Source organism: Erythranthe guttata, chromosome 13, assembly GCF_056151865.1.
Source record: "Erythranthe guttata isolate IM_541 chromosome 13, IM_541, whole genome shotgun sequence".
Taxonomy (NCBI): domain Eukaryota; kingdom Viridiplantae; phylum Streptophyta; class Magnoliopsida; order Lamiales; family Phrymaceae; genus Erythranthe; species Erythranthe guttata.
The window spans coordinates 6375602-6394011 of NC_142545.1; the positions used below are offsets into that span (position 1 = coordinate 6375602).

Genomic DNA, 18410 nt, shown 5'->3' on the forward strand with positions numbered 1-18410 from the left:
TCAATCGGTACGAAGCTAAGATGGGATCTTCATCACCCGCTCCCTCAAATCGGTACACAAAAACCTCACATCCGCGTATAACCTCCACTTCAAACACATTCGTCTTCTCATCAACCTCTATTGATGCCTTCAAATCTACATTTAGATCAACGACAGGGTCCACAACTACAATATCTTCAATCATTACATCCATCTCCTTCTTCTCTTGTTTTGAGGCATCTTCGTGGTTTAGCTCGATTGCCTTCTCAGATTCATCATGCTCAAGTGTCTTCGTAATTTCTATTTCTCTCATATCGACACTATTTTCTGGACATGGAAGATTTTTCTCACCGCAGGCTTCACCCGAATTTTCTTTGATGTAACCATTGCCGATTTCGTCTGGAATATTTTCAAGAGACTCAGATTTTAATTTGAGCGTCATCTCTTCCAGTTGTATCTCCATGTTTCGAAATGATGATCGAGTGGGCTTCATGAATTCGGCAATAAGGGATACCAAATCAAGTTGTTCATCAGTGGTCTGCTGCTGCATTGGATAATTATTTTGAAAATCATCAAATTGAAGCTCTCTATGTTGAAACTCGTTCAAATCATGGTCTTGAAAGCTTTGCTCGTATGTGTTGGTGTAAGTGTTCCAATAACCTCCGTTGGTAATTTCGATGAAATTTGTAGCTTTTGGTGATCCCCAAAATTGATCGGAATAATGATTTCCACCACATGCAGAACAAAACAGAGGCATATCATAGGTGTTTTGGAGGTATTCGTCAGATGGAACCCATTCATATCCCGTTTGAGGTGCCCGAACATTGTAACCAGACATGAAACAAAAACAGCAAAAAACAAAAATTAAAAAAAAAAAATTAAAAAATTAAATGGCTGAAGTAAGAAAAATTGCTCAAATTTGATATTAGAATAAATAGATAATTTAGCCGTATTCCCCGGCAACGGCGCCAAAAACTTGTTGGGGCTAAATACCTAACACGCAAGTGCACGTATCGCAAACAAGTAGTAAAAGTGGACTCGTGAGAGTCGGATGTCGATCCCACAGGGAATACTCAAATTATCTAATCCTAAGTACCAAATTCTAACAATTATGATTTTTATCCAGCCTACGCAAAGATGTCAAATATAATAAACTAAATAATTAAACTAGTTATGAAAGCAAATAAACACGAGAAAATATCAATAAAAACGGACCTAAGATTTTATCTTCCCCCTATGCCAGAATTGCTCACCCAAAACCCCTCAATTATGAAATATATGATTCAAGATTATTAACCCGAGACACTAATTTACTCATAACCCGCTGTCGCGTGTATTATGAGTCTATTATTCATAAACGGTTCACTATATGTCTATGCAAACAAATTATGAATAAAGCATTAACTAACAAGTCTCGTAAATGGCTACCTAAGGTGATATCTGTATGTCTACGACACCACATGCAATTGACACACTCATCCGGTGAAAACTACTCAAAGGTTCTTATACTTACCGTCTAATTATCAAAATAGCTCTGTCGAGTCAATCCCAATAATCACAGATAAAGCACATAAATTGATCAGGTTCATGCACTAACAATCATAACAAGTAGAAGAAATAATCATAAAATCATAATTGCATAATCTCAAGAAAACGGGTTTACCATCCCCACATAGGGTTCCAACAAAATCCTAGATTAAAAACTTAACTACTCGTAATTCTTATGATAAACAAAATAGAATAAATAAAAGAAATAAGAAAAACTATGCTTGAGTCTTCGTTGATCTTCGTTCTTCGCGGTTTGTGGTGTAAAATTTCGTGCTTATGGTGTAGAGACTTGTTGCTTTTATAGGCTTTTCTTGATAAGGAAGTAGTGGAAACCTAATTGCAATTTCCGCCACTTTCCCCCATCAGGATTTGTTCGTCGATTTGTGCCATGTTGGAGGCCGAATTTTGGAATGTTGTGTAAATAAGAATTGTAGCCCTTGAAATTAGCTTTCCAATGCCGCCAAAATCACCTAATTCGGAGTTTGTATGAGAGAGATATGCTCGAAATGGTGGACACTGTCAAAGCCGTGGCGAGATTCCTTCTTCCAATTTGATTTGTTTCCTTATTTGCAACTTTTTCCTTTCTTTTTTGATCTTTTTTCCTTCATGGACACATAATTCTCGTTTTTCACCTATAAAACACAAAATCAATCAATTAAATCACAAATATAATTAAATCTAAATAAAAGATCCGCGTAAAGTAAACGTATTGAGTGTAAAATCTACACTCAATATAACCCCCGAACCTGTAGACGAAGATTGTGATGACGATAAGTGGAATTATTTCAAGTTAAATTGTAAATTTTTGTTTATGCTCTTATGAATGCATAGTTATATCATAGTTTGACATGTTATTTATTTATCTAATTTCAAATTCGATTTCACAAATGAAATGCTAGGGTTCGTTAGGCGCGTTAGACGGGACATACGTTAACGTGAGAGTTTCTAAGTATGACAAACCGCGTTATAGAAATAGAAAGGGCCAGGGTTGTATTAGTCAATGTTCTTGTCGTTTGTGATGTAAACATGAACTTCGTCTTCTTGGTAACTGGTTGGGAAGGATCCACTGCAGACAGTCGGATCCTTCGCGATGCAGTTACTAGACCTAACGGGCTAAAGATCCCTCGGGGTACAACGCTTTTTACATGTGAAAATATTTATTTTTTAATTCATTCATTAATGAGAAAATACCATATTACTATGTTGTCCATTCCAGGTAATCACTACTTGGTTGACTGTGGGTATACGAACGAAGATGGTTTTTTGGCTCCGTACAGGGGTGAACGATACCATCTAGAAGCATTGGGAACTGGTACAACGGCTCCACAAAACCATAGTGAATATTTCAATTTGAAACATGCCAAAGCACGTAACATCATCGAGAGGGCATTTGGTTTGCTTAAATCAAGATGGGGCATTCTTAGAAGTTTTGCATATTATCCAATCAAATCACAAAATCGTATCATCATGGCTTGTTGTCTTCTTTCTAACTTCATTAGACTTAATATGGATTTCGATCCCGAAGACGAATTCGTGCCTTTGGAGATTTTGGACGGTGACTCCAACTATCAAGGACCCTTCGTAGAAAACGTCGAGGCGTCCCAACAGTGGACATATTGGAGGGATAATTTATCTTTGAAAATGTATAATGAGTGGTTGGCCACTCGTTAAATAATTAACATGACTGAGCTTTTATGTATTCATATACGTCGGGTTTGTATTGACCGTATTTTTCCTTTTGTTGATTGAAAGTTGTGTGATTGTAATGTTTGCCAAATGATTCATGTGTGTTCTTTTTTTTTTTCTTTTGATAATTTGTTCGTACTGCATTGTTAGCAACATTCGCACATATACTATTTTGTTCTTCAGAAATAATGGAATTTAGTTCATCGACGCAAAGATCCCAAAGCAAGAAGACCCCTTCAAGCACACCTCGACAAACTTGGACCTTTCTAGAAGAGCAGTGCCTTATCGTTGCACTAAAGGAGATCGTTATCCGTGGATGGTAATGCGACAACGGCTTCAAAACCGGATTTCTCAGTATACTAGAAAATCACATAGCTCAATCATTTCCCTTGACGGATTTTAAAGGCAGATCCGCACATAAATAGCAAGATTCATGCTTGGAAAAAGTTGTACGGATCGTTGAGCACAGTGTTATTCCGATTGTGATTCGGGTGGAACGACGCTTCTAACACTTTAGAAGTTATTGGTGATCAAGTTTGGACCGAATACGTCAAGTAACATTAGTATTACATTTGAAAATTATTATTACATTTGAACCGTTTTATTTGCAATAATATTTAATTTTCATAAAACATAGACCGGCCCGGGAGCTCGAACAATGAGCTACAAAGCGTAGCCGTTTTATAAAGACTGGTAACAATATTTGGTAAGGATTGAGCGACAAGTGAAAATGCGGAAGTCTTGGCAGATGTTGTAAATGACCTTATGCGAAAGAACATCTGTTTGCTGGCAAGGATTATATCCCTTTTGTTAGCTTGTCGAATGACGACGATGCATCGGACTTCATGTCACGATACGGAGCAGACTCCACTACGGCATCCAAAATGAAGAAAAAATCCAAGAAACGTCCATTGGTAAAAGAGCCCTTTGAAACAGAAATAATGTGAACATTCTTTAACAAAATGAGCGATAGATTGGGGGACATGGTCAAGCGAATGGGCTTCGAGCACGATGCCGCTTCTTTGAGGAAGCGTATATTTGATGCTCTTGAACCGATACCTATCATAAATCTTGAGGACAAACTTAATGTTGCCAAACACTTATGCATTAACAAAGAACTAAATGATATATTTTTCGGGTTGTCCGATGAACACAAGGAGGTTATGGTCAAGATGATACACGAAGGGCGTTACTAGTTATTTTGGGCTGATATTTTACCGATGTGACATCACCTATCGGTTATTTCTATTTGGATTTTACTATCGCTTGAACTATTTGTAATTCATATTCTACTATCGTTTCGACTATTAGTAATTAGTATTCTACTATTGTTTGGAGTATTTGTAATTCGTCTTCTACTATCGTTTGGACTAATTGTAATTTTATTTCTCTTATCGCTGAAGACAATTTGTAATTTGTACTTCTATTATCGTTTGAACTATTTTACGTTTATTTTTAGTTTTGGTTGAACTATTTACGTGAATATATATAGGCCTTAGCTTTAGCTCTAATTTATAAGTTTTCTCACATGTTCATTTTAAAAAACCTATGTACGTGAGGTTGTGTTAAGTTGCAATTTATGATTTATGACTGTGGACAATATTCTATGAACAACTCGTAATATCCAATTTGCCATACCACATGAATATTCAATATAATGAAAAGGTCATTCACAGATTAATAACAAATGTATGTAAATTAAAACATAATAATCATCCGTTCAAAAGTTACAAATAAAATTAAACCGCCTAACGATTGGAAAATGGCTGTGGATAGCATTACTTGGCCATAATTAGGATTACATTTTATAACTACCTAATATTTTGGAAACGGGGTAGTGCTAAAAATAAAGCTGTGAGTTACTAAAGTCACATATATAGCCCATAGATAATTTTCGGAGCTGTGTACGTTAAGGGTTGTTTGATACGCACGAACTTGTTACCATCTTCCCCTTTACATTAGCACCACTCGAAATAGGAGGTTTTCTACGAGCATGCTCCAATGTAACAACATTGCTTTTGACGGTAGTGTTTGCGGTGCTGAATTGAGTACTGAATGAGTTTTCAAAGTCATACTCGACGTAGTCCCACAAACTCGTTTGATGAAAGTTTATGCGCTTCGCCTTACCCTTACCATTACGCTTACCCGACGGTGAATTGGCTATCTCAACGGAGGTTGAATCGTCATCGATAATAATGATTTGTTTGCCATTATTTCGATTGTGCTCATCGTGGCCCTCACTAGCTTCCGATGTCACCCCCAAAACCTCATTCACTTCACTGGAATTTGCCCGACCGAAAATCGTCGTAAGTGCGGCAAACTTTGGCTCCCCATCCAGGTGAAAAGTATGTGCAATAGAATGAGTCTATGCATAAACAAAATAGAGTACATTCGTTATTTAATGAATTGAACGAGTTATATGTATTTATAGTAATTAAGTCGTAGATATTACCTTCAAGATGTAATCCTATCACAATCCGGGGCATGGACTTTGTACGGGCATCGTGCACCACATCGTCAAACGTCAACATCCAAGTGAACACATTGTATCTTTTCTCGAGCATGGCCAATTTTTCCCTGCAAAACTTGTAAGAAAATTCCAAAACGAGATATTTTCGCATGGAATCGAGAGCGAGTAGAACAAAAGCAACGTTACTTTGGCCGGGGGACAAAGAACCCAATTGTACTTTGGTTACGCAAAAAGTCGATAAAAACGTGATTTCTCGTCCTAGTCGAGCATTTCCAGGAACTTGGATTGATGCATTATTGGTTGTTTTTTTTTTTTTTTTTTTTTTTTTTGCAGCCACATGTCTCTTTGTTTATGTGTGTTAGGCTATGTGTGTTGTCACTTACATAGAAAAATATTTTTTATGGTAAATAATACAACAATAATTTATGTTAGATACAAATTTCAACAAAACAATGATTATATATTCTCCTAGCTTTGACTTCTATTTCAAATTCAGAAAAAAACATGGGTATACCAGGGATTATATTCTTAGCTTTTTGTCATTTCAATTGAGTATGGCAGAAGGGAATATATTCCCCTACATTTAGTCAATTATAAATGAATGCTTTCCCACCTAATAATATGACTATTCCATGTTGTCGTTTCAAAATATGATTAGTTGTTTTGATAATTTATGTTGTCAATTTTATTTATTACGCTAGTCTGTTGTCACAATCACTTCATTTAATTGTTTTGACTCAACTCATCTACCAAAATTAATTTTAGCCTATCTACCAAAAGTAGTTGGAGGTTGAATACATTAATACAATTTTGGCATATAAATAGGCAATGCAAAGGACGCATAACCATCTACAAGGAACGAACAACAAAGTATAGAGGTATTCAACCAATTCTAATATTTATAATTTTATATTACTTTATAACTTCATGATAATGGTTCAGGAGATGATTAGCGCAAAGAAGATTTTTTTGCGTCGCTCCTCAACCGTTGCGATTGGCCAAAATAACATGACGAATTCTTGATGGCCGAACTCGATAGTTTGGCCACAAGTCATGTATCCTTGGAGGACACTCGTATTTTCAACAACGTTTTGTTCAACGCCGCTATTTCATTTGAACAAGCTTATGGACTACAAACTAGTTATTTCACTGTGAAAAGTCAATTCGTACTTTTACGGCGAACGATTTCAAAAATTCAAAGAGTACATCAACTTACCAGGGGTCTCGTACAACAGTGCTAATAATAAAGTCACAATTGATGCTACCTACGTTTCACATTTGGCTCAACCGGTATATTAAATATTGCTCTTACAATATTACTATTTAACGTCACATAAACATTGCATAAACATTTGATTCATATAAATTGCACAAGAGACTACATTGCAAAACGCCTATAGGATCTACGGATTCCCATACTAGTACGAAACGTGCGTCAACGTATTTGATGAAAAAGGGCAGCGGCAATAAATTCTGGAGATGTTCGTGGGTTATCACCTATCCTACTATTGCAAGAGGAAAGCATCGATGACGAGGATGAGGAAGATTCACTTCCTAATTGTGATGTATATTCTCAAAATGAAGAAATAAACATAGATTGGACTGATATGGGCCATGACAACGCTGATGGGGGGAATGGAAAAAAAAGTCGGAGGTATAAATCCATGAAAACTATTCTCGGATGTTTTTTCATAATTTTCAAAATTCAATTTCCCTAAATGGCAGACAATGACGTACAAATTCACGTGTTATTTATTCGAATTAATTGCATATTCGGTGGGTAGTTTATCTATGAAGTTTCACTAAAATGTACTAACACATTCATAGAACCAACTAACGGCGCAACGCACATCAACAAAACTACATAACTCTGAGTACGATACTGATATATAACCGAATGCGAATACATAAGCAACTGAAAACCACATATCAAAATTTTGTAGAGTTTGCACCTTATAATTGGGAAAAAAAATGTGCATATTATACTAAAGTAGGCGAAGAATCATATCCAAGACAGAGAGAACACCAACAATTGCAAAAGCACCATAGAGTAGGGAGATCGCCATCACTACAACACAAATAAAACTAACGACAACAATCGAATAGTAAACTGCAAAGACCAAAGTAAACTTTTTCTTACTGTGCTTGTCGTCTAGCTCGGTTTGCAAGATGTTTATCTTCTTTAACAGACTGGAAATGATTTGTTTCCCTAGATCATATATTGACAGATCACACCAATAAAAAAACTTGCATTTACTTCTCTATTAAACATATAAATCACCAACTATCAATTTTAATAAATCTGCTGCAAAATTTGACGAAACTTTCAAGAAAAAGAAAATTAATTGTGATTCTTACATTTTGGGATGGGCAGGTAACAAAACGGCGACCCAAATTACCTTTTGTCTACGATGTTTGGACAAACACCTTCAGCCTGCAGTCACAAAACCTTGGGTAATTTCCAATCCCGTATGAACCCCCTGCAATATTCATTACCAAATCGACCTCCTAATTTATTCGAGCTACTACAGCTCATTTGCGAGTCCAGAAAAAATAATGAATCAATATGCAATTGAGTAGCAATGAGAGAGCCGAAGGAGATTGGTTTCTCTCCCCTGATATTGCGATCTTGTGAAATTGGGGATCTGCCAATTTGCATCTCCATCTTCATGTGAGTTTAATATTGCTATTCAATAGATGGTTGTTTTTGCAATTGGCTACTTAATTTATCCTAATCACGCAAACCAACTCTGGAAAAATTATTATCCGCCATAATTAATACTGCAAACCAAGACCCAAAATTTCAATATTATATAATAATGAATAGTTAATTTTTATATAATCCTTGTTTCCTAATATATCCTATCATTCGAACCAATAAAGGTCAGAGGGAAGAATGAGGTGTTGTTGTTGTTGTTAGGGTTTAATCACGCTTTGCATAGTTTGAAGTTGTGAATTTTTTATTTAAATACCTACTTTCCTTGTAATTTCTGCCTCATAGGAGGGCTTTTCGGTATTTTCCTAACTGTGATTAAATAAACACACCTATTGAGGGGTCATTCGTTTTTATAAGTTTTCATCCATTTGGATGATTGGATGACGGGCTTTCAGTCAATCCTGGTCTTCTATCCGTTGTACCAAACACTCGATTAGGGGTAACTCATCTGTCTATCACCCTAATCATCCAAACCAAAAAGGCCGAAACATATTAAAAATGGAGATTAAAATATATCGTTTTCATTTTATTTTTTTCAAGTACTTTGTGCAAAGTTTTTTTTAAGTAATTGAACTTTAATTATTAGATTTGTTTTTTGAGTAACTTCAGTTATCAGATAGAATAAATCATTACAAATGATTCAATAGAATATCAATCAAGCATAACAAACTATTGTAATTTTGGAGTTGAGCAACCAAGCAGAAACCAATTTTCAAAATTCGCCCTCAATCAGAAATCTGCCCTTAATTAGGTTTTCTCAGAATTCAAAATTGTAGCATATGTGATTTTCGTCCGCAATTGAAGATGGGCAACATCTCAACGCCATTGTCGTCCCGCTTGATCCTCGTACTGTTCTTCTGCAGCGCAATCCCGTCAACTGCGTTCACTTCTTCTTCTTCTTCTTCTTCTTCTTCTTCTTCTTCTTCTTCTTCTTCTTCTTCTTCCACAATGCACACCAACAACTGGGCGGTCCTTGTTTGTACCTCCCGCTTCTGGTATTGTACTTCTTTATTTCCATCCTTTTCCCCAATTAATCGAGTCTCAGCTATTACCCATTTCAATTTTTTTCGTAGAAGTAATTGCAGCAAATTTGAAGATCACGAGTGATTAATATTTGTTATTCTGGAAGTAGTGATTTGAGATTGCATCCCAAATTTTTTATTTTAGGTTTTAGAGAAAATTAGAAAAGATTTCCAAGTAATTAGGAATAGTAGTTAAGTGAAAAATGAAATTTAAGAAAAAAAAATTAGTACTTGTGAACTATTATTCTTGTGCTTGTATCATAACTTCATATCAATATGTTCTTGTACTTCAGGTTTAATTACCGACACATGGCTAATACTTTATCCCTGTACAGGTAAACAAGAGTCTCTTTCTTATTCGTATTTACTGTTTTTAGTACATGATTACCCGTATCAGGAAAAGGGTATTGTTGAATTTGTGCTTGGTTTACGTATTATCGGACTTTGTCGTTTAGGACGGTGAAACGATTAGGAATACCTGATGAGAGGATCATTCTTATGTTGGCTGATGATATGGCTTGTAATGCTCGGAACAAGTATCCTGCACAGGTTTTCAACAATGAAAATCACCGCCTCAATTTATACGGAGACAACGTTGAGGTGGGCTCACTTTCTTATTTGATTGAACTTTAGACGTTTATGCAAGAGACCTAGTACATTACGAGATTATGAGAAAAGTGCTGCTTGGGGAGCAAAGTACGAATGACACTATTGATACTTTTTTTTATAGAACAGATTGATTGCTTAATTTCTGGGTGTTGTGTTGTTAAAGAGATTATGAGAAAGTGCTTTCAGATTTGATATGAATTACCTAAAATATAGTTGCTTTTCCGTCTGCGATTTCTCGTTTATTCACATATTACCGTACTTCTTAGATCACTAAATTGCTTTATTTATATGTATACCATTATTGTGATTATTGCTCCGGTGCCTGATTAATCTGATGGTTATTCTTCAGTATTCAGATGTGAGAAGTAAACAGATTTTTTTGTATAATGTGTACGTACACACACGTGTGTGTGTGTGTGTGGATTTTTTTTTATATATGTATATATCAATGTAAAACATAAATGTATATAGTAAAATTGCATTATAATTTGTCTACACAGTATCACACGATGTGTGTTTTCCCGGTAGAGTCTTTCATGTTTTTTTTTTCCCTGCGAAAATATCCAGATTGCTTCATTTAATCCACGCCTTTTTACAGAATACTATGTTGAGTCTAAATAATACTACCTATATGCTTTACCTGGAAGCTATGTGAAATTTTAATTATGGCTATTGATTTGATTCAGATTTTCACGTGTTTGTGGTCTAGATAGTTTCTAACTATGCTATGCTCCAAGTTAGGTTGACTACAGAGGTTATGAAGTGACTGTTGAAAACTTTATGAGGGTATTGACTGGCCGTCATGAAACAGCTGTCCCAAGGTCGAAACGACTTTTGAGTGACGAAGGTAGTCATATACTTCTTTACATGACTGGGCATGGGGGCGATGAATTTCTTAAATTTCAAGACTCAGAGGAGCTTCAGAGCCATGATTTAGCTGATGCTGTCAAACAAATGAAAGAGAAGCGCAGGTGAAGTTTGTTTACCTTATTATGTATTTTCGTTTAATCATTTTTCTGTGTGTTAACGTAAATGAACCAGTAAAATCATTTTTTTTATTAGAAGTTACTGAGAAAACCTTATTTTTCTTATTTATATCAGATTTAAAGAGCTACTGATAATGGTAGATACTTGCCAAGCCGCCACTCTTTTTTCTCAAGTGAGTAATTATTATGTTCTTATTGACATGAGAGATCTTACTCTATAGTAAGATAATTTTCATTTTGAGAATTGAGATGTACCTATTCCTCTCGTACAATTGTATCTGTTTCTTTTATTGTATCTTTCATATTTTCATATCACCAATCATCTTCTAAAATGGATTTGATCGGGTTTTTCGTCATAAAAAAGCAAACTAAGTTTCTTTTTCCAAGAAAGCAGAAAAATATGTCCGTTCTCATTCAGCTTTTCCATACACTTCTTTATCTTGTTCACTTAAGTTCAATAGGATATCGTAGTTTCTATCTTTTGAAAAGTTTCATAGTATGAGTATTTGCATTTGCGAAGTAAAACAATGTGAAAGAAGTTTCTTGATTGCATGGTAGCTTCAATCGCCTGGTGTTTTGGCTATTGGAAGTAGCAAGAAAGGGGAGAATTCATATTCACATCACTTGGACTCTGATGTAAGTTTATCTTATCCCTATTTTTCTTTCGCTTCCTGTATATTTATTAAATATGGATATTTATTGGACATTGTAAATTGTTGCAATCATGTTTCTTCCTTCAGCTCTTAATTTGGTTTCTTAAATGTTTTCCGTCTGATGTTTTTATACAGGTTGGTGTATCTGTTGTTGATCGGTTCACGTTTTACACTCTTGCCTTCTTTGAGAGGTTAAATATGTACGATAATGCCTCATTATACAGGTACATGGAATAATAACTTCATTATCAATGGTTTTAAGTCTTTGCGTTAATATGAACTTTCACTTCTGTAATGCACTTTTTATCTCTCTAAGCATTGCATTTTATTATAGATGTCTTATAGTGTGTGTAAATTACTAATTAGTGTTTACGTTCAAGACCTCTACTTTTCTTTTTCGACTACTGAGTAGACTAAGAAAAATGCAAATGAAATATGCAACATGAGCCACTTGATCATCTAAATAAATTAGTTATTTTTCTACGAAATTGCTGAAGCAAATTATAACAGTATTTCTACATATAAGATGAATTGTATGTTTCTATATGAGATTCTGGATAAGTGATTTTCTAAACTTTGGGAGGAACCTAGACTCGTCTCATTATCGAATATAAGGGGGGAGATAGTAGTACCTTTGATGCTTCCGTCAAGTTCGCTTCCACGTGTTGTCCTGATGAGAAAATAATTCATAATTCGAATATTTCCAATAAATTTCCTTCTTTTTGTAGTTGTTATCGTAATTCTTGAGTTGCCCCCTTGTTTTGCAGTCTTTTCAACTCTTATAATCCAAATATGTTGTTGTCAACTGCGTACTATCGAACCGATCTATACCAACGACTGTTGGAGGAGGTATGTAAATTTCGAAACCTGATTTCTCATTCCTATTGTATATGCTGCAAAGAGTCCTAGATTAAAAAGAAAGGCTAAGGACAGAAATGCAGAATATTATTGTACAAATTCCTCGAACTTGTTTTATTACCTTATCAAAATTACTTGTGGAAAACATTGGTTTTAGTTACATGTTTTCTTAGAGATGAAATACCCATTTAGATTGAAAAAAAAAATTGACATCATAGTATGCCTCTCCCGCTAATTTAGGTACCTGTGACCAACTTTTTCGGTTCAGTAATGGAAACAATCCATACCGATTCACCTTATCGAGCCTTGTCAAGCATAAACTCGAGAAAATTAAAAATTGAGATGCGTTTGGATCAAACAAGCAGGGGTAGACAAAGAATACTAGAAAGTTCAGATGTTCCACAAGAATCAACCGACTCTGACACAAGAGTGAGTACTTCATATCCTTGAGAAAAAAAGACGATATTTCCTTAAATAATTTTTTTTACGAGCTGTTTAATATATGAAGGATTTCGTACTGCAGGATAAACAAGTCAGTTTTCCATTTACACACGCGTGGAATACTATTCTTTGGAGGATAGAAAACATGAAGGAAATGGATTACTTGGTTAACTATGGCTTGGCACTTATGTTCCCAATCGTGTCTTTTTCCACTTGGCTTTCCTGCTGAAAGGTAATTTATGAATAATTCTATATTCTTGTAATTTATGTCTTTTCGTTGTACTTATTTTTTCTTTTTTTTCCTTTTTCTTCTTATAGTTACTTTCGATCAGTAAAGCAAATAGTTTTGGTTTGCATTGAAGGTTTATTTGGTTTGTGAGCTAGTGAGGCACTTTGGAATTAGTAAATATTAGTTAGATAAATTCCACTTTCCCCCCTTGTACTTTGGCTCGGTATCACTTTACCCCCTTCTACTCTCGATTGCATCGATTTGCCCCCCTGCACTTCAAAATTTGTTTCAATGTGGCCTTCGCTGGTAGTTGTCACACATTTGACCTTGACACTGTTTGATGTAAGCTCTGAATTTACAAAAACGCCATCTCTCCCAGTTTAAATAATTATTAAAAAAATAAAAATAAAATATTAAAAAGTTCAAGACAAGGAGAAACATAGTCCACGACGCCAGCCACAATTTATTTTTTATTTTTTATTTTTTATTTTTTATTTTTAAAATTTTTTTATTAATTATTTAAACTGGGAGGGGTGGCTTTTTCGTAATTTTCAGACGTAGATCAAACGGTGTTAAGGGCAAAGGTCCAAAACTAACGGCGAGGGCCACATTGAGACATTTTTTCAAGTACAGGGGGTAAATCGATGCAATCGGGAGTAGAAGAGGGTAAAGTGATATCGAGCCAAAATACAAGAGGGGAAAGTGGAATTTACCCATATTAGTTCAATATGAAATTATGAGTTTACGGTTGAGCATAATTGAGTTGAGTCAAATGGTAAACTTGATTAGGAGCCTCCGTATATTTGTACTGGTTCAAGTTAAAAATACGCATTGGTCAGCACATGAATGACAGATAGAATATATATATATATATATATATATATATATATATATATATATACAAATGAAAATAGTTTTATAGTGTTTATTTAAATTATTCAAATGCATAAAACATATTAGAAGGTTAAAACTAAAAAAGAAACCTTTACTGCAATTCTATTTTTTGAAAGGGCATGTCTGTGTTTCTGTTCTATCTGTCTTGTTCTTTTTGCAAGCTACGTCATAAATTCTCGACTTTTTTCATCTGGATATGTCTTAATTTGTTCAACTTTTTTGGACAGCGATTATGGTATGACATGTGTCTGATTTTTGAACACCTGTTATTGGTTTTCAAAATTGTCTTGCGCTGTTGTACGTTTCGACTCATGCACGGAAACAAAGCAATATATTTCTTCGGATTTGATGTTCATTTTATTCTTTTGTCATGAAAACTCAAATTTTGGTTTATTTTTAAGAGAAAAATAAGGTTAGGGTTTCGTTAATCTCATCGAACACAGCCAGTCAATCCGATTCCAGTTACACCAGTACTCTAAATGATTTTCCCACTGTTTTATATGAATCTTTACTGTATTACCCGCTTCTAGAAAGCTTAATTCTTCAAATTGGAAATGCAGGAAAATTACAACAATGTCCAGATGGATCGACGTGTTTGTGCATAATCAGAAACTTGATCAAATCATGAACGAACGGCCTTGCGCCTCTCTCTTACTTTGTTAGTATCGTTGCATGGTCTAACTTTACCTCACTGTTTGTCTGTAAAGGAGCTTCCTCGATTATATTCGCTTCTCTGGCCTCCTCTTACATAGTGAAATTACAGAGACTTGGAAAAGAAAAAAAAGTTATTCAGACCATCTTAGATGGTTCTATTATTATTGTTAGTTAGATTTTGGATGAAAATTGATGACATCATAAAAAATGTATTTCTTTTGTAGTTACACCTTTACCTCAACGGATTGGTCGTAATTTGCCCAATTAAAATATTTAAATATTCTAACAATTATTCATGAATAGAAAACCATCATAACCCTTCTTCAATACTTTGTGGCAATTTAATGTATTTGACATTTTGGGGTAATTATTTTTATATTTATAGGGTGTGCAGTGCAAATATATATATACATTTTTTGGGGTGGAGTCCTTTATTGAGGCCTTGCATATTCGTATGCATTTCGAATTTGTTGTCTAGTAAGATCTCGTTTGGTTGCCGAGGTGGGATTAGCCGAGATAAGTTAAAGGTACAATCCCACAAGTGCCAAGAACAATACTTGAAAAATATTTTATCTATAGCTTATATATATATATATATATATGATATACAATACAATGTTGAGTTACCATGATTTACATCCTCCATCAATCCTTGTCGGGCCAAGGGATGGGGGCCCTGGGGGCGAGGGATTCGCCTTTTTTGGTGCATGATATACAATACAATAATAGAACAATATCTTTGGCAAATCTAGTACTTGCAAATTGCAATCGACCCAATTTAAAAGAAAAAAAATTGCAATCGCCCCTAAAAGTGGACACTACTAGTATTCTAAGTTGGCAAAATAACTAATGATTCGGAGACAATTCAATTTTCATTGCATGCTAAAAAATATTTGCTAAAATAATGCTCCCAAATCAATTCTAAAAATCTCACTTTTATTTCTTTTCTTATTTTCGATATCGTCATAAAAAAAAATTAATTTTGTTTCTAAAAAAGTTTATTTTTCATTTTCTTAATTTTGGGTTTTTATTTTTTATATTGCTGTTTTTCAATTAAATTTAAAAAAAATTGTTTTTAACAAATTGAAATTCACTATAAACTTACCAAAAACCACTATGTGATTGTAGTGTTCCGGTACGAAAATCCATTATCAACTTATCGAACATCTCTATGTAATTAATAAAAACCACTATCTAATTAATGAAAACCACTCTGTAAATTAACGAAAATCACTATGTAATTAGCAAATTTTATTACAAAAATTCACTAAAAACTTATCAATTAACAAAAACCACTCTATAATTAATGAAAACAACTCTGTAATTAACGAAAATCACTATGTAATTAACAAATTCCATTACAAAAATTCACTGAAAACTTATCATTTAACGAAAACGACTATGTAATTAATGAAAACCACTTTGCGTGCAAAAACCACTTTGCGTGCAAAAACCACTCTTTCTTTTAACTTTGAAATCCGGCATTGTGTCAAATGCACTTTCTAATTTGAAAGGATCGATAGACTAGATGTTAAAAACCACATAACAATGGGGGAGAAAAACCATGTGCATTCATACTAACATTATTTCGACCGGTGTTAAAACCACGACTATTATGCACTTACACAGTTAGTGTAAAAAGTACGAAAACCACTCTGTAATTTCTTGAGACGAACTTCCTTCTTTGCCACATATGACACCTCTTGATTTCTATACTAATGATTCACAAAACAACACGTAATGCCCCTGTCATTGACATCTAAATCACGAATAATCAACACTCATGAAACATTCCACTATTACCGATGAACAAACAAGAATGGAACAGACGATTGCTAATGGCATCTAATTGAGGAGGCTGCACGGCGGCTAAGAGAGAGCAAATAAGGCCGCGACGGTGGAGAGGGAAGAGAAAGGGGCCGACACCGCGAGAGTGGTGCAGGGCCAGTTCCATCTGTGGTGGAGCGGTAGGTCTCGTCAGGAGGAGTAGGGCGGAGAAGGCTTCGTCGTTTGGTGGGGCAGCGGTGCTGTGGGAGTAGAGAGAAGATAGAAGGAACCATCGTGATGCAAATATAAGATCTAGGGTTTGGGAAATATCTCAATATAAGATAAAAAGAAAATTGATATCAAAAAGGGTATAGTCGTAAAACTATATTTATTTGTATTAATTAAATTATTTTGGATTTATCATAAAAATGTAATTTTTTTTTGGACTCATTGTAATTGAAGGAGTCTAATAAGGGGTGTTTGTCAAATTATCCCTATAAAAAGACATAAAGTCGTACTAGTTTGTAATTTTATCCACTTGCCGGCACCAAATCAATTCATTCGAAAGCTGTAGATTCCTTGTTTTAGGCATCACCCAAGTGCGAAATTCAAATTTTCAAAATCGTAACAATTTTTGCTCGAATAGTCACCCTTAGAAGAATGATATTATGCGTTTCCAGAGAATAGAAGACAACATTATCATTATGAATTTTAGGAAAGAAGATCTTATTCGCCATGCTTTTGCTTTTACTGTCAGTTGTATACCCAAAAGCGGATGCATGGCTCACAAAAAATGCCAGCTCCTCTAAATTTTCCACTAATTCCCATCTAAATCCCTTCATGAGCTTAAATACTCTAACCTTTCTTTCGTTATGAACAACAAATACAGCAAAAATAGTTTCCTCTCCACTAGGCTTGATCAAGAAATGCTCTTTAATAATCAAATTCTTACGAAACCGACGTTTCTTCAAGCACCTTGGATAGATATCCAAGGACCAAAAAATAGCTCATGTCAAACACTGCCACATTTCCTTTAATATCCAAAAAGTATATTTTTCCATCATGCAAAACTGGCGGACTAAGGGACACAATAAAATTATGATATTTGTCCGTGAAAACTCTAGTTTTCTATTCATCTTCTCCATATTTAAGAACTCCTATTACCACCTCCTGTGGACGTACGCCATGTGATATATCGAATTCCAATAAGTAGGCAGTCGTGGGAAGTTGGCGGGTGGAAAAAAGCGATTGTGGTATAATGAGAATCTGATTGTTTTAAAGGGTTGTAGAAAAAAAGGGTTTGTTCATCCGAAGACATCATAAGCAGCCATCCATGATTGGAGAAGCATACAACTGCATCTTTTAGCAATATAGGGAATTTCATGCGGAGAAAGCTGTTGTGTTGTAAACATTTTGGAAAATGACTGCTCTTTCGGTTGAACATCATTAGACAAGGAGAATGATGATATGGTGAAGCTGTCGCAACTCTGTTCCAAGATACTGAAACCATGCTAACACTATACATGTCTTTCCCCGATACATTTGATATTATCAAATCTTGAAGTCTTCAAGTATATCATTCCAATCCATTGCTTACATCCTATAGCAATAACATTATTAATACAAAATTACAGGATTAAATTAACAAAAACTAAAATATAGAATAAAAAATAGTAATTTGATATGAATATCAATTTGCTGGAATAACGCAAACATATCTTGCAAAAAATAATAAAAAAGAAATACTGATTTAATTAAGAGAAAAACTTGTAAACAATAAAAAATAAAAAAGTTAAAAGTTTCAAACTCGGGTCAAAACAATATGAAAAACACATCAATAGCCAAAAAGCCAACAAGTATGAATTATACTCTAAAATCACATGAGAAGTAAAGAAGAT

The 18410-nt window shown here is 34.6% G+C and overlaps 1 protein-coding gene and 1 pseudogene across 3 annotated transcripts; both read left to right on the forward strand.

Annotated features, from left to right (window-relative positions):
- The first annotated feature begins 589 nt into the window (after positions 1-589).
- On the forward strand, positions 590-3198 carry LOC148765776 (protein ANTAGONIST OF LIKE HETEROCHROMATIN PROTEIN 1-like; annotated as a pseudogene).
- Positions 3199-8970: 5772 nt separating this feature from the next.
- On the forward strand, positions 8971-15072 carry LOC105964339 (Peptidase C13 family). Of its 3 annotated transcripts, none has more exons than XM_088811615.1 (11): positions 8971-9394; positions 9715-9756; positions 9877-10021; positions 10772-11001; positions 11132-11189; positions 11575-11652; positions 11805-11893; positions 12437-12518; positions 12768-12956; positions 13036-13200; positions 14652-15072. In XM_088811615.1, the coding sequence occupies exons 1-10, from the start codon at positions 9204-9206 to the stop codon at positions 13195-13197; spliced, it is 1266 nt and encodes a 421-aa protein (XP_088667741.1). In that variant the 5' UTR covers positions 8971-9203; the 3' UTR covers positions 13198-13200; positions 14652-15072. The 3 variants fall into 3 exon arrangements, with proteins under 3 accessions (XP_088667741.1, XP_012844320.2, XP_088667742.1); XM_012988866.2 differs by having other exon boundaries at positions 13051-13200; XM_088811616.1 differs by lacking the exon at positions 14652-15072 and adding an exon at positions 13753-13862.
- The last annotated feature ends 3338 nt before the right edge of the window (positions 15073-18410 follow it).

What these genes read in the sequence shown, in the direction of transcription:
- LOC105964339 (XM_088811615.1), top strand. Translation starts at nt 9,204, where the DNA reads ATGGGCAACATCTCAACGCCATTGTCGTCCCGCTTGATCCTCGTACTG. An exon ending in TATACGGAGACAACGTTGAG is followed by an intron (nt 10,022 to 10,771) that starts GTGGGCTCACTT and finishes GCTCCAAGTTAG; the next exon opens with GTTGACTACAGAGGTTATGA. An exon ending in ACCAACGACTGTTGGAGGAG is followed by an intron (nt 12,519 to 12,767) that starts GTATGTAAATTT and finishes CCGCTAATTTAG; the next exon opens with GTACCTGTGACCAACTTTTT.